General features: G+C 39.5%; 1 protein-coding gene across 4 annotated transcripts in view; it reads left to right on the top strand.

The window, feature by feature from the left end:
• The window catches only part of SPATA17 (spermatogenesis associated 17), a 132,415-nt gene that overhangs the window by 73,618 nt on the left and 42,277 nt on the right, over positions 1-16,520 (top strand). For 2 of the 4 annotated variants that reach the window (XM_065679865.1, XM_065679868.1), the window contains exon 10: positions 16,022-16,449. The exons of the other annotated variants lie outside the window; for them this stretch is intronic. In XM_065679865.1, the coding sequence (XP_065535937.1) occupies positions 16,022-16,102 (81 nt within the window). In that variant the 3' untranslated portion in view covers positions 16,103-16,449. Of the gene's footprint in view, positions 1-16,021; positions 16,450-16,520 lie in introns of those variants that run through there. 4 annotated transcript variants of the gene reach the window in all.

Here is a 16,520-nt window from a genome sequence, read left to right as displayed (position 1 = left end):
AAGATAAACACTGTGAAGTGAATTAAAACATACAAAGTTATCCCTGTGGATAACTGGGAGGCTGAAAGGAAAGGCTGAAAAAATCTTTTTGTGAAGGTTACTGATGAGTTACTGCGCCTGATTTTGAAGGAGTACTACAAAGTAGTGACTGAGAAGAGTCAAGCCGTTCAGTTATTTGCATAAGAAAAGATACTGCCAACACTTGTCTGATCAAATCCATTCCTAGTGGTTATTTGGAAGGGTTTGTGGGCAACTAGTTGAATGTTTTCTAAAACCTGATTTTCAGCTCTGTAATTTCTCAATGGGAAAATGCAGTCCCTTGATGATGATCCAAGGCTTTGAAGAATAAATTGATTTGAAAGAGAAAATTAGATGGTACTTATTATACTGTCTAACTAGCAATCCTTTGTCTGCTGGATGATAAATGTCTTGCTTTGACTACCTTCCTCATTTCATAATGTAACTTGTATGGTAGTGGCATAAAAGAAAATCTTGCTTTTTAGTAAGACCTAACTTCAACCAGTATTTCCGTGAGGGAGATATATGTATGCTTTAACTTTCTATATAATTCCCGTTGTACAAATTACTTAAACATTTTAAAGTCTCTTGTTTAATCAGAAATACTTCAGGAATAGAGTATCTTAACCAATTCCTTTAACACTTGCTCAGGGTACAGTACAGTAACTTGTAGCAGAGCTTTTACTGCAAAAAATAATCAGCTGAGCTGAAAATGGTAGAGTTTGAAGTTACATCTATAGTTTTTAGGTGTTCACTTTTTGGTTATTATTTTGTTTGTTGGAAATGAAAATCCTCACACTAAACTGGGAAGTGGTTGGCCGTTTGATGACAATTTTGGATAGATTGTTCATCATTCTTGGAATTAAAATTATATATCTGCCAAACATAATGTATTTCAATTTGATTTAATTTGCAACAATATTGAATTAAAAAGGCTGTATTTTGAAGTCACTTAAAAATCTTGATGGAACATATCCGCAAAAGCAAGCAACTTATTATTTGACAGTACACATCCAGACCTTGTTTGTTCTGGTTAACTGGAGTTGAAATGAAAACACTTATCATTAGCAACTGAATACCCTACTTTTTTGAAGTACAACTTGTTAGGTATGAGAATCTCAAACTTAAGGAGAAAAAAGATTAAAGGAAAAAGAGAAACAATAAAAACATAGCATATTAACAGACTTTGTACACTAATGTGAAGCTGCTTGATTGAGCAGTGTAGTGTCAGCCATGTCTTTCTTCTAATGCTAAAAGAAATGCACATAGACAGAGTGACAATCAGAGTACAGCCTCCCATCAGCTGTAATTAATCTTTCAGTTAACAGAGACTAGAAAAGCTCCTCATCAGGCTCTTCTGAAGTCTGAGGCACCCTGTTTTTTGATGTTTGTATTCTGAGTAAAATTGTCCCCACCAGTTCTAACAAATTGAAACACCAGGCTAATTATGGCAGCTAATGAAGTGTGTGGAATGGTCACAGCTTGTTGTGAAAGTGTTCCTTCAGCTCAGATTAGAGTTTCATCAATCACTTTTTTAAACTGATCCAGAATTGCTTCTGCCCAGTGCTTGGCATTTTTAATGCTGTTTCTGTAATTGTTTTTTTCCCTAAAGCTTAAGCTGTTTTTTGAAATATTACATTCTCAGGACAGGACTTACAAACTCTAGTTTATAAAAAACCATTTCATTATCGCCTCTATCAGCTGATCAAGTGCTAGAAAGCTAATAAAAGAAGCAGAAATATAAAATTTGATATATTGCTTTTAATCCAGCTAAAGGTAGCAATAAAGCATATACACACATATGTATATGAATCATTATTACTGTGGGCTGCATGTATACTGCAATCTCATGAGACATGGTTTGTGGGTTGGATGGTTCAAATCCCACTGAAGGACCTAAATGAAATGAAAGAGTTGGTCTTAGCTTATTTGCTAGTGGATTGTGGTCCTCCATATATCACTCAAAGAGTTTGACATGATTTGTAGTTTTTGCAGATGCCCAAGCCTTTGGCAGGAGGAAGACCATGCTATTTAAAGAATTTCCACACTTCAGGTCAAACCCAAAGTCCTCAGAGAAGTATGGGAAACTTTATGGTATAACTTATATTGCTACTACCCTGTCAATGAATAAATTAGCATATAGAACATTGTAAAACCTCCTAGTTCCTGTTCATTTATAAGATATAATAGTTCTCAGTTATAAATTGAAAGTTCTGCATAGATACTAAAGGCATAGACATTAAAGAAAGTCTGAGTCTAAATTCTTTCCTCAACATGGACAACAGAGTGTGGAATTTAGTTTGGAAGTTATCCAGATGAAAAACGAAATAAACTTTTTCTGATATGCTACCATAGAATATGTTTGCACAAGTTGTTACATTTAGGATATGCCACATATATTCATATCAGAAGCAAGATAGCATGATTTTAGGTTTTGAAGTGTTCAGTAACCTATCTTTTATTTTTCTGAACACTGCTGAATCTGAAATAATGTTTGGCTGTAAATATCAACTGTTTCTCACCCCTAGTTTCTCAGTCAGCAGCAGTTTGACAGAACTAGCTTCATGTCAGTGCCACAGATATGTGACACCTGAGTGAATAATCAGTGTTGCTGATGCTGTTCCTGAACCCTATCAGTGTACTAGTGGATCTACACAAGAGAAAAGTGCCACTGAAAAATAATGCAAAACATGACACACAAAGAGGATATGTTATCATGTATGATAAAATAGCAATAGGGATTAGCTTAAGAGCTATTGTTCTAGTTTTATTGGTTAGTGAATACTTCTGAGCACTGGATAGGAGATGAATAGTTTTTCTAGTGTTAGCTGCTCTCCAAAGCAAGCTGCCTGCAAAATGAGAAAGACTTCCTGTTTAATCATTTCTATCTTTTCTGAAGGTAGTTTATATTTACAAACAGAAAACTGTTTTTCTCTGCAGGTTTCATGGCTGCTAGGGCACACTACTGACTTATGTTTACTTAGATGCCTGCTGGGACCCCCAGGTACTACCTGTCAGCCTCCAGCCTGTTTTGTACCTGGTGTTAGTCTGAGCCAGGTGCATTTGTCCATACTCTATTTTGTGAGGCTCTGTCAGGCCGTTCCTTTAACCTGTCTACAGCATGTAATAGTCCTCAAGTGTATCAATGGCACCCATTATTTTGGTGTTGTCCATGAGCTTGGTGAGAGTGCATTCCATCTCCCACCTCTGGATCACTGATGAAGATGTTAAACAAGATGTGTCCCAAGATAGCACCTGAGGAAATGCATTTGTACCCAGGTTCTACTTAGAGTACCATTCACTGCTACCCTTTGAACCTGATATTGCAGGCAGTTATTATATCTATTAGTCTGCGCATCTAGACTATAATTTACCAACTCAATTGAAAGGTTTCTCTGGGAGATAGTGTTGGAAGCCTTGCTAAAGCTGAGGTAGACATCATCCACTGTTCTCCTTCGATCTGCATATCTAGTAATTTCATAACAGAAGGCAGTCAGCTTTGAAAGCATCATCCAGAACAATGTCAAAACAGATGAAATCTAACCGGAGTACTGGTTTTGCTGCACATGCCAAATACAGCACAATCAACATGCTTTTTATCAATTCTATTTAGAATGTGATTGCAACTTTTTTTTCCAAAGAGATACAGCTTAACCTGATAAGATAGGATGTATTTTCACTTGTGGATTTCAACTCTGAATTTTCCCTCCTCAATCCCAGTGGCATGATTTTGGCAAGTTAGATGTAGTTGCAACTTGATCTTGGCAGCTTAAACATTTTCTGGGTTTAGTCCAGCAGGTTAAAAGTGGTTCTGAGTTTGTCTTGGCAGTCAACACTTGGCACTGGCTTATTTTCAGCTGGAAAGCGAATTTTGTGGTTGAACAGTTTAGACAATGGAAGGGGCAACTTATAAATGGCATAAGTCAAGATACTTATCCCTATGTGCGTTATTTTCTAATACAAGTCCTGTTGCTAGCAGAGTGTGTGTGATGGGCAGGACAAGGATTTGGTTTAAAATATAAGCACTATAATAAAAACATGTCCTTTACTTTCTCATCAGATGCTTTTAAGACTCTCTATTTTTCTGTACACAAGAATGTAGTGTTAAGCATAGTTCCACCTTGGATTTAATAGAAGCTTCTTAAAAGGGTTATGTATTACTCATCAGTGTGTTTTCACACTTGACAACATTATTCATACATCTTAAATAAACTAAGATTTACATCTACTCCCCTGCAAGAAGTAGATATTTGCCTGACAATAGCAAATAAACACCTCTTGAGATTCTGAATACCTACTGAACTATTTCAACTGCACATTTGCTTTTTAGCCCAGATTCAGTAAAGTTCAAGGGTATCCAAGTATGAAATAGGTTGCAGAGAATTTCACATTGGTTTCTTAATTTAATTTACTTATAAAAAAAGGCACACTAGTTGAAAAAAATAGAATACTCTCTTTGGCAATTTTGGTTCAAATATAGACATTCAAAACAGAATTTGGGTGATGTTTCATAATATCTACTAAAGCATGGTACAGCATGCATTGTATCTCTGTGTGGCAAACCATACTTTTACAATTGTTACTGGCATGTAACAATATGTCTAAAAGTAACTGAAAAGTGTCTACATGAAGGTGATTTATTCTTCTTCAGTAGATTAACTTTATACACATAAATAAATTAGTTACCTGAACAGTTATTTCTAAAGAAGAATATATATGTCTTTTTAAAGCACTGCAAAGCTAGTACATGTTTGAGAGAAGGGACCAGACAGTGACTGATGTGCAGATCCTCACTAAATGTAATAAATTAATTTAGAGGGTGCAGCTGGGAATTCCACCCTTCCTTCCCCTTGGGCAGCCACAATGACTGCGATATACTAAGTAAATGTAACAAATGCAAATTTGGACCACAAATCTTCAGTGCTGGTTATATTGCACATCACAAAAACGACAGGCTAGTTTCAGATCTCAGGTTAATTTTAAGAGGCAATACTACAAAAAAAGGTAATTCACTGGACTAAATCCTTCCCCTTTTTCCTTTGTCCTTCCTTGGACAAAACTTCCATCAAAACCGAGAGATAATTTGCCTTTGCATGTGACAAAGCGCTGTAAGGGTTGACTTATAATCCTTAATGAACACAGCTATTGCAAAATATCTGTTAGGTCCTTTAGAAATACTTGCATTTTCCACGTACTGTGACTCAAATTATTGCACTCTCAAAAAAAATAATTCTTTTCTGTCACATCATAGCTTAATTTGTGAAGATGTGGAAGGGTCCTGTGTCCAAACTGCTTCTAACCAAGCAGGATCAAAGATAGGCTCTTGTCACGGCTAGAACACATCCTCTCCTACCTTGCACAGATGAGGACAAGAAGTTTTAGGGCTTGGCTTCTGTTAGCCAGTGTTCTCCAAAGCACAGATTATCACAGTCTTGCTGTTGAACTACAAAAGCAAACTTCAGTGAGCACAGATTAGTAGCAGAACACTTCCTTCTCTGAATACTACAGAAAAGGAGGAATAGAGTTATAATTTCCGTGTTAGACTGTCACAGAGGAGCACACACTGTTGTGCTGCTCCTACTGGACACATCATGCAGGATGCATCTAAACCTATGTGATTATCAGGTCAGTGGTTTTTCAAATTCATGAGCCATAATTAGAAATCTTTTGTAATTTCCAGCAATCACTGTTTGAGTTTGGTTTCCTCATTTAGAATTCCAAAAGATGAAATGTGTCAGTGATAGTTATAAATCACCATGAAAATTTAAGTGTAATAATAATGAATTGTTTGTTACACAAATTAAATAGCAATTAATGTTTTCTCTTTCTGTTTGGAAGATAGGCTATTAAAATAGCATTGTTAGATTTCCTACTGTGAACATAATTTCCTGCTTTTTTTTTTTACAACACATTATCATAATGTCAATAAAAGACTAAAACTAAGAAGTAAAAAAAACTTGCCTGATATAAGCGTAACACAGAAGGTTATAAAGTTGCCTTTTATGATGGCTATACAATATCATTTTATTTTAAGATCTAATAGCAAGTTGATTCAAAGGGTAAGACTTGCACTTACGAAGTCATTAAAGCAAGCAGAAAATTGCCTACTACCATAGTCACCCAGTCTTTTTAAATCAAAGAGTTTTATTGTTGCTGGTGATGTTTGCATTTACAGGAGGTAATTAGGGAATGAGTTCGACATCACACTCAGAGCCCTCAAGCTTGTCAAGAAAAACTATAAACTTCACTTCCCCAAAAAAGGCAGGCAATTCAGCAGGCAAAGTGAAAAGAATAGAATAGAACAGGATCATAGCATTTTAGGGCAGTTTGACCGCTGCTGTTTTGATTCACAATATGGAGAAGCTCGTAAAGTCTTTATAAAAGCATAGATTTTTTTTCATTGCACATAGTTTAGAGGGTTTAGAATTGGTAGCAGTAGTAGACAGGTAAAGGAGGAAAGAAAAAATGGCTCCTCATTCTTCTCTGCTTTGCGTTGGCAAGCTGAATAGGGGAAGGTGTATTTCTAGCCCCATCATCACAGCAGTGGTCACTTGTCCGCTGTAGCGCAGGGAACTCTGATTAGGCACTGTTTTCCCTGGAAGTCAATACTTCTGTGCTGACACAATGAGATCCAGTCCCTAAGGCATGATCCAGGCTTTTATTATTATCTCTTATTCGAAGGGGCTAGTTGACCCAATTGGTTAACACATTAGCTTTTCAATATTATAGCCCTAAGTCACAGCAGACCTATTCCTTGTTTTTGGATATTTCTCCATGGCGGAGAGCAAAATTGGCAGTCTGTGCCCACCAGCCACAAAAACAGAATTATGCCAAAACAACTGTGTCCTGAACTTTGTGGCTAATTAGCTGTTGAAGCTATGCCCAAGAAATAGGTTCTGTTGCCCATGGGAAGGAGTGTGTAGCCTTTATTAATGTCCCAGCTCATATCTCTCAATAGGTCTTATGAGCAGTGCTGCTTAAAGAGACTAAATGTACAACAGGGAATTAAAAATTATAGTACGCCTTTCACTGACTGAAATATTGTAAACTTATTTCACTGGGGCCAGGACTGGTGTCACTGTACTTTGTGTGAAAAGTGCAATAGAAGCATTAGTATTTGACAGCCCTGGTTGAAATAAGTGAAATTAATGGAGCTCTTTTCATATACGACAAGGCCATGGCACCCCTTTCATGCTGCTTACAGACAGAGAAAAGTCAATACTTTTTTATTACTTGATGCTGACCTACATTCTGCACTACAAGTGCCAGGCCCACTAATTGGTTTCAGTTGTGAGAAAAGTTTGCCCCAAAGAAACACTGGAGCAGATAAATCAATCTTTTTTAGGGTAGCTTAGTGGGTTTTGAGCACTTGAAATGACATTTGTGTTGTATTGACAGAATGGGTTGTAACACTGATTTTGTCATGTCAGAAGGCCCTGTACTAGTTGGAAGTATTGTTAACCAGTATTGATAAATCTGCTGAGAATATAAGTTAGCTGGATCAACATTTTACTTGTATAACAGCTTGCCATCTCTGTTTTTGCTCCCTTGTTAGGGCCCTCCATGGCTATTAATAGGTCAGGAGGCTTCCTATGACAGCTCAATTTAAAGCTCTCATTTCACTATTGCAAGCATTAGGATCATAGGAAATACTTAAATATAACCACCTGATATTAAACAGAGGGGATTGTGGACTATGACTGTAAAGTGACACTTGGCAATACTGCCTGGTTTTCAAATGAAATAGCATGAAGATAAAATTAGGACTATAGCAGCTGTGCCCACTTTTCAGTCATTCCTTCTGCCATTGATTCTTAACAGATATTACCTACAGTTGTACTTCTCTATAGGAGCAATAGTTATAATTCCAGCACTAGGAAAAAGGTTTTCTGAGATCCAGACTTTTCATAGATTGGTTTTACATTTTGCATAGCACATGCTGTTGTGATTGCATCATGCAATTATACAGTGTGTTCAGTATTGCTGGATTAGCTCAGAAGAGAATTTGGTAGTCTGAATCATGATTATATCTGGAATACTTTTCATTATACAATTATCTTTGAAACATCTTCACATGCTACTTCTAACCTACACAGGAAATCTGCATTCACACCATTTAATGCAACTTTAATCTCCATTCGTGCAACCAGATCTCTATTGATGCAACAAAATCCAAGCTTGTCATGACTATGCAAAGCTGTAAATCAGGTAGCATAAGTTTATTGTAAGCTTATTAATCCAAGTTTATCATGTGGTTAGTATTTTGGACTTGATAAATTTGCTGTAGGAAATTACCCAGTGTGTGTATGCAGGAGCTGAGAATAAATGGTCAGAATGCTACTTTCTGGCCTTAAAATCTCTGAGTAGATGTGCTACTGCTGTTTGCCTATTCTTGCTTTGGTCCAAAGCAGCTGATTTTATATTTAATTATATTTTCAAGAAGATAACTTAGTTGTAATTCCTGTTTCATTCCAAACTGCATTTTTGTATTACAGGAAATTGTATGGTACTTTCAAAATCATCTGGAAACAAACACTGTTGGTGCAAATTTATCACTAGAATATGAAGGAATGCATTTTCAAAGGCCTTAAAGCTTATACGTAGGCCTACAGGGTGTCATTAGTTTCCCAGTGTTATTTGCACGTGGTCTGTATTTATGTATGTAAAATCTCTTTAGAATTTGCTTTCTTAATAACATTCCAAAGATGTGAGCATTTGGCAAGTCTAATCTATGACATCAGAGTGTGCTGATAGAGACAAATCTTTGGTGGCTTTATGTCACCTTTTTTGACTGCATTGTTTAGAACTGATGAGCAGACATGACAGTCAAGTAGTCAAATATATTGAAAGGGTTTTCTTAAGCTCTGTCAGTTGAACTTCAGTCATTTACAATTCACTAGAGTGAAAGGAGTCAAAGCCTGACAAGTTTAAAAAGGAAGTGTTCTATTAACTTCAGTTAGGAATTTAAAAATAGGTCTTGGTCCTGAGAATTACAAGTCTCTGATGATAAGAATTATATGGCATGATTTAAGATGGAAAAATTCCATGAAGTTGAGCTCCATGCTCTTGTGATCCTGAGACTGCAAAATGGTAGGGTCAAACTCACCAAGATGTAGGAATTCATAGTTGTGAGCTAATTCATTCCAGCTACCAACAATGAGGGACTAATGCTAAAGTACTTTTGAATAAGCCTTTCTTCAATCCACTCACCATTTTTGTTCTTGCAACTTCAGAAGTGTTATCTACATAACTTCACAACTTCTAAGCTATGTAGCAATCAGCTTAAACTCAAATGAGCCAAGCAGTCTACCAGTATCAACCAGCGGTGCATTGCAGTGCTTCAGTGCATGATTTGAACCTATATTTCACCATCAAATTAGATGGACATGGGAGCTTGGCTTCCAGTTCCTTTCCCTTTATGCTGCCACAATGATACATTGGGATAGACTCTCTTCAGTGCTGTGAGGTAGATCTTGAAAGGCCAAGTGGTATTTACAGGCCTTTCTCACACTCTTGAAACCTGATTAAAATCTGTATCTTCAAACACAGGAATGGCTGGGGTTCTTTTCCTAAAGATATTTGTATTTTACTTGCATACTGTACAACATTTATCTAGCATACATTCTAAACTCCCTTAATTAGTCTAACTGTAAAGCCAGCAAGACTTTTATTTACCCATCAGCCTGTGTGATGTTTCCTGAATGTGGTCAAACATAACTGCTGTCGTCATAATCGGAGCCAGTTGTTTAAATGCTCTGTTGTGAGTTTCTAGTGAAATAGCTTTAAATAACAAGATAAACAGTACAGCTGCCAACCCAAAGCAATCTTACACTGAGGGGGCGTGTGGCACAGAAAATTTCCTCTTTGTCATTTTGATTTGAGTTTGAAGCTGGACCTGGGCTTAGTTCCAACTCAAAAAACTGCTCACTTCAAAGGCTCCTAAATCGTCCCAAGGAGCTAATTTTGGCAGCTGATTGTTTTTGTTTGGCCAGGCATCCTAATAGCGAAAGCCGTCTGCTCCAGCAAATGAAGACTTCTTCAATGCTCAGACTTACCATTCCCAGTTCTATCCTGATGTGGGGGGTGTAAACCATGACAACCTTTCACTGATTTCCCCTTCTTACCCCAATTCACCGCTTTATTTCTTAAGCTGTACCTAATCTCTTGCATGTATATGAAAGATATACTTCCTGTTTTCAAAAGAAAATATACTGTATTCTGCTCTGAATTAATCCTAAATTATACCTGTATATTCTGTTTGTTTTCTCAGCAACTAGGGTTGGGTTTTTTTCCCACTCTCAAGAGCAATATTAGCCTGGTTAATTTACTGATTTAAAGATAGCTAGCTTCACTTTAGAAGGAAACTATTTGCAGTTATGCTGGAGCTATAATAATATTTATAATTATCATTATATGGACAACTTTTCCTGCAGTAAGAAGGTGCTTGTGATGCTAAACACACAATGAAAATTAAAATTCTGTGCTATTCTTAAAGTATAATATGAAAACATGCAAAGAAACTGTTTCTGGTGGGTAAGAAATTGGTGGTACAAGGGATAGAGAAACATTAAAAAATAAATCATGTGAATGGTTAAAAGGGCGCAGTATTCACTTTCACACTACACAGGGTATTTAATTTTGATTATTTATGTCCACCTTGTGCAAGAATGTTGGAGGAAATATGCTAAATGAATTTAAGTTTGAAATGTAAGAAATGGTGTGAGCTCAGTTTGGCAATACACAGTGCAGACCAGACTCAGGTGGGCCATGTTGCTGTTTGCATCTCCTAGTTGCTCTGTCTGTTTATGGAGATTCAGGTGAACTGTGGGCTGTAAAGTAGCTAAATCTAAATTATCCAGGTAATGATAATTCTTCATGTCATTTTTCAGAGAGATAATAAAAAAAAAGTTTTCATTCTGTTTTTAAGAGAAAACCAAACCTTTGAAATTGTAAAATGAGTTGAAAAGGTAAAAATATTAGCTTTTGTTCACTCATGACCTCAGTTGTTTTGTGAAGACATTGCTTTGCCATACAGTTTCACTGGCAAAACTGTTTTTGCAAACTACTTGACAGTAGAAAACAGTAGAAAGTATCCAGACCAAGTTCTTCCTTCAAAATGAACCATTAGATCCTGGAAAGCTAATAATTCATCTGTGGCACGTTACTTGTAGAAAGGGAAACCAATTTTAATGCAAAAAAAAAAAAAAGATTTTGTATTGCTGATCCTATTCCCTGTATTTCAAGGTCAAAGAAAATAATTTTATAAAGAATGCTTTCAAACCTTGATCTTAAACACCATGGACTTGCTAATCATTTACCATGAACATTTATTAGTAAGTAGCTAAATCAAAATGCTGTTTAGAATACCTCACTTGCCTTCCTTTTTTTGTTGGCTGTATTTACATTGTATTCTTAAGCTACAAGTTCACTTGCATTTCTCATATTCAATTTAGATTTGTAAGCATTTTCATTTTAAAAATTTGAATGTAATAACCAAAAACTTTTCCTGGAAAAAAAACTCCTGCATTCTACCAGAGCTCCCAATCAATTTGTTGCCATGAATACTTATTTAATATATATTCATTTTTTTCCATTTCTCGTGCAGCTGTTTTACTACCTGTGTTTTAATATGCACCAAGGTTGAAAAGCTAAAATATTGCAAAGATATCTTGTTTTCCTTAACCTACTTGATTGCCATGGAGGAGAATACAATTTTGTATACAATAGAATCATAGAATGGTTTGAGTTGGAAAGGACCTTAAGATCATCTAGTTCCTACCCCCCTGCCATGGGCAGGGACACCTCACACTAGACCATGTCACCCAAGGCTCTGTCCAGCCTGGCCTTGAACACTGGCAGGGTTGGAGCATTTACTACTTCTTTGGGCAGCCTGTTCCAGTGCCTCACCACCCTTAACAGTAAAGAGCTTCCTCCTTATATCCAACCTGAACTTCCCATTAAAATTTAACCCCATTGCCCCTTGTCATGTTCCTGCAGTCCTAGTTTTTAAAGCAGGAAATTTTTGCAGTGCCTATAATTAGAGTTTGAAACGTATATTTGCTTGCAATTACCTGAATCAATTCTTGAAAGAAGCAGGCCACCAACCTGGGAAGTTGGGAATTAGTGACAAAGAAAAATAACAAAAGAAGGAGGAAAAGGACAATTAAAGGCAAAGGGCTTCCTCCTAAATCTGTTGTCCCCACGCAGAACGGCTTTGCTGTCCTGCAGGAGACTAACAAGGAAACACACTTGCACCACAAACAGCCAGATTATGCATGGGTAAAGATCTCTACTGGCACTACAAAGAAAAAGCGGTGGGTTGTAGTAATAGGGGACTCTACTTTGAAAGGGACGGAGGCACTCGTCTGTCGGCCTGACCCCATCTCAAGGGAGGTGTGCTGCCTACCAGGGGCACGGATCAGGGATGTTACTGAGAGGCTGCCTGCTCTAGTAAGTTTCACGGACTATTACCCGCTCCTGGTGATCCATGTGGGTGCTGGGGATATAGATAGTAGTAGACTGGGGACCATAAAGAAAGACTACAGAGCCCTGGGAGAGGTGGTTAGGGGCTCCGGTGCTCAGATAGTCTTTTCGTCAATTCTCCAGGACACAGGGGAGGACCAAGAAAAAGCTAGGAGGTTTGGCCAGGTTAATAAATGGTTAAAAGGGTGGTGTCATAGTCAGGGGTTTGGGTGTCTTGAACATAGGACTGAAGTTAGTAGGCCAGGTCTACTGGGGGCTGGTGGAGCTGCTCTGGTAAAGAAGGGGAAGAACAGTTTTGGTAGGAGGCTTGCCAGACTGGTCAAGGAGGCTTTAAACTAGATGTGCTGGGGGAGGGGGGCATCATTCCATCCCAACACACCCAGTCAGTTGCCAGAACCTACAATAACTGCTCGGAACAATGTACATACATACCAGCTGCTCCAGCCAACGAGCCGGCTTCAATTGGATCTCGTCTCAGATGCCTCTATACAAATGCCCGTAGCATGGGGAACAAACAGGAGGAATTAGAGAAGTGTGCACATCTACGGGGTATGATATAATAGGCATCACAGAAACATGGTGGGATGGCTCCTATGACTGGAGTGTTGGAATGGAAGGTTACAGGCTCTTTAGAAAAGACAGGCCTGGCAGGCGGGGAGGGGGAGTTGCCCTTTATGTTAGGGATAGGCTGGAGAGTATGGAACTCTGTCTGGGGGAAGGTGAGCAGTTTACAGAGAGTTTGTGGGTCAGGGTTAAAGGGAAAACAGCCGTGGGAGACATTACTGTGGGGATCTGTTACAGGCCGCCTGATCAAGGAGAACCTGTGGATGAAGCACTCTACAGACAGATAGGAAAAGGCTCACGTTCGCAGGCCCTTGTTCTCATGGGGGATTTCAACCACCCTGACATCTGTTGGAACGATGGCACTGCACGGCACAAGCAATCCAGGAGGTTCCTCGATTGTGTGGAAGACAACTTCCTTCTGCATGTAATAGAGGAGCCGACAAGGAGAGGTGCCATGCTTGACCTTGTGCTCACCAACAGGGAAGTGCTTGTTGAGAATGTGGTACTCCAGGGCAGCCTTGGATGCAGCGATCACGAGATGGTCGAATTTGAGATCCCCATGACAGTGAGAAGAGTGTGTAGCAAGCTCACTGCCCTGGACTTCAAAAGAGCAGACTTTGGCCTCTTCAGGAGCCTGCTTAGTAAGGTTCCATAGGATATAGCCCTGGGGGGCAGGGGGGGCCAAGACTGTTGGTTGATATTCAAGGATCACCTGCTACAAGCTCTGGAGTGCTGCATCCCACCTAGAAGGAAGTGCGGCAGGAGGGCCAGGAGACCTCCTTGGATGGATAAGGAGCTGCTGAGGAAAATTCAAAGGAAAAAAGAGGCTTATGAAAAATGGAAACAAGAACAGGCAGCCTGGGTAGAGTACAGGGATGTTGTGTGGGAAGCTAGGGACCAGGTTAGGAAGGCTAAGGCCCAGTTAGAATTAAACCTAGCCAGGGATGTTAAGGATAACAGGAAGGGATTCTACAGGTACATAGCAAACAAAAAACAGACTAGGGACAACATAGGTCCCCTGAGGAAGCTTTCGGGAGAACTGGCTACACAGGATTTGGAGAAGGCTGAGGTTCTGAATGACTTCTTTGCCTTGGTCTTCACTGGGAAAGGCTCTGACTGCACCACCCAGGTCTTAGAAGGTAGAAGCAGGGACTGTGAGAATGAAGACTTTGGGCCCACTGTAGGAGAGGATCTGGTTTGAGACCATCTTAAAAATCTGAACATGCACAAGCCCGTGGGACCTGATGGAATCCATCCGCGGGTCCTGAAGGAGCTGGCGAGTGAAGTTGCTAAGACACTGGCCATCATATTTGAAAAATCATGGCAGTCAGGTGAAGTTCCCGACGACTGGAAAAAGGGAAATATAACCCCCATTTTCAAGAAGGGGAAAATGGAAGACCTGGGGAATTACAGACCAGTCAGTCTCACCTCTGTGCCTGGCAAAATCTTGGAGCACATTCTCCTGGAAGGCATGCTAAGGCACATGAAAAACAACAAGGTGCTTGGTGACAGCCAGCATGGCTTCACTAAGGGCAAATCCTGAGTGACCAATTTGGTGGCCTTCTATGATGGGGCTACAGAATCGATGGACAAGGGTAAAGCAGTTGATGTCATCTACCTGGACTTGTGCAAAGCGTTTGACACTGTCCCACATGACATCCTTGTCTCTAAATTGGAGGGACATCAATTTGATGGATGGACCACTCGGCGGATAAAGAACTGGCTGGATGGCCGCACGCAAAGAGTTGTGGTCAATGGCTCGATGTCCGGCTGGAGACCAGTAACGAGTGGTGTCCCTCAAGGATCGGTGTTGGGACTGGTCTTGTTCAACATCTTTGTCGGTGACATGGACAGTGGGATTGAGTGTGCCCTCAGCAAGTTTGCCGATGACACCAAGCTGTGTGGTCCAGTTGATATGCTGGAGGGAAGGGATGCCATCCAGAGGGACCTTGACATGCTTGTGAGGTGGGCTGATGCCAACCTTATGAAGTTCAACCACGACAAGTGCAAGGTCCTGCACCTGGGTCAGAGCAGTCCCAGGCACAGCTACAGACTGGGCAAAGAAGAGATTCAGAGCAGCCCTGCAGAGAAGGACTTGGGGGTGCTGGTCAATGAGAAAATGAACATGAGCCGGCAGTGTGTGCTCGCAGCCCTGAAGGCCAACCGTACCCTGGGCTGCATCAAAAGGAGCATGACCAGCAGGTCAAAAGACATGATTCTGCCCCTCTACTCTGCACTTGTGAGACCTCATCTGTAGTATTGTGTGCAGTTCTGTTGTCCTCAACATAAAAAGGACATAGAACTGTTGGAACAAGTCCAGAGGAGGGCCACAAGGATGATCAGTGGACTGGAGCACCTCCCGTATGAAGACAGGCTGTTCAGCCTGGAGAAGAGAAGGCTGTGTGGGGACCTAATAGCAGCCTTCCAGTATCTGAAGGGGGCCTATAGGGATGCTGGGGAGGGATTCTTCGTCAGGGACTGTAGTGACAGGACAAGGGGTAACGGGTTAAAACTGAAACAGGGGAAGTTTAGATTGGATATAAGGAGGAAATTCTTTCCTGTTAGGGTGGTGAGGCACTGGAATGCATTGCCCAGGGAGGTTGTGAGTGCTCCATCCCTGGCGGTGTTCAAGGCCATGTTGGATGAAGCCTTGGGTGACATGGTTTAGTGTGAGGTGTCCCTGCCCATGGCAGGGGGGTTGGAACTAGATGATCTTGAGGTCCTTTCCAACCCTAACTATTCTATGATTCTATGATTCTATGATTGTGCTCTTCTTCGATGTATATATAATGTCAAAATGTGTGTTTCATATACATTATTTTTCATAATTTGCATTATATCTCATATAATGAAATGTAACCAGATGACAATATTTAGAGCTTTAAAATACCTTAAAAAAAAGGTAAAACAATGAAAGCCAAACCTAACACTTTTTTTGTCTCTCTTGTTTCTGTAGGACTTTCAAAGAGTGTCATCGTCAGTTGTTCTCTTTGAAAAGTACGGAAAAACTTACTCCAGTACTGGGCAGATAGTGTAATTGTCCTGTGAACTGCACAATATGACACCTAATGAGTGATCAATAAATGTATTTCAGCAAATGCATAGCAGTATGTTGATTGAATGTCCCATAAAGGTCTCTTTCTGTAAGGGGATGTAATCCTATTTCCCTGTTATGTGGGTACATAATCACGTGTGCTCACAAAGAAGAACACACAAACTATTTGTTCACTGTGTTCCCCAGTATCCAGTTCTGCAAAACATTGGATATCTTCTGAACCCATTAACTTCAAAAGACTCAAATAATTCAAGCATCACAGAAAGACTTCAGCATTTCTTAATAGCAAGTCATAACCTAATTGTTAAAATTATGTGAGTGAATTTTTACAGGAGTTTTGTGCTGAATTCTCTAGGATTCCATGTTTGATTTTCATATAATTTGGCTATATTTTTATCAA

Source organism: Lathamus discolor, chromosome 5 (assembly GCF_037157495.1).
Source record: "Lathamus discolor isolate bLatDis1 chromosome 5, bLatDis1.hap1, whole genome shotgun sequence".
Taxonomy (NCBI): domain Eukaryota; kingdom Metazoa; phylum Chordata; class Aves; order Psittaciformes; family Psittacidae; genus Lathamus; species Lathamus discolor.
This window is presented reverse-complemented; position numbering and strand designations above follow the sequence as displayed.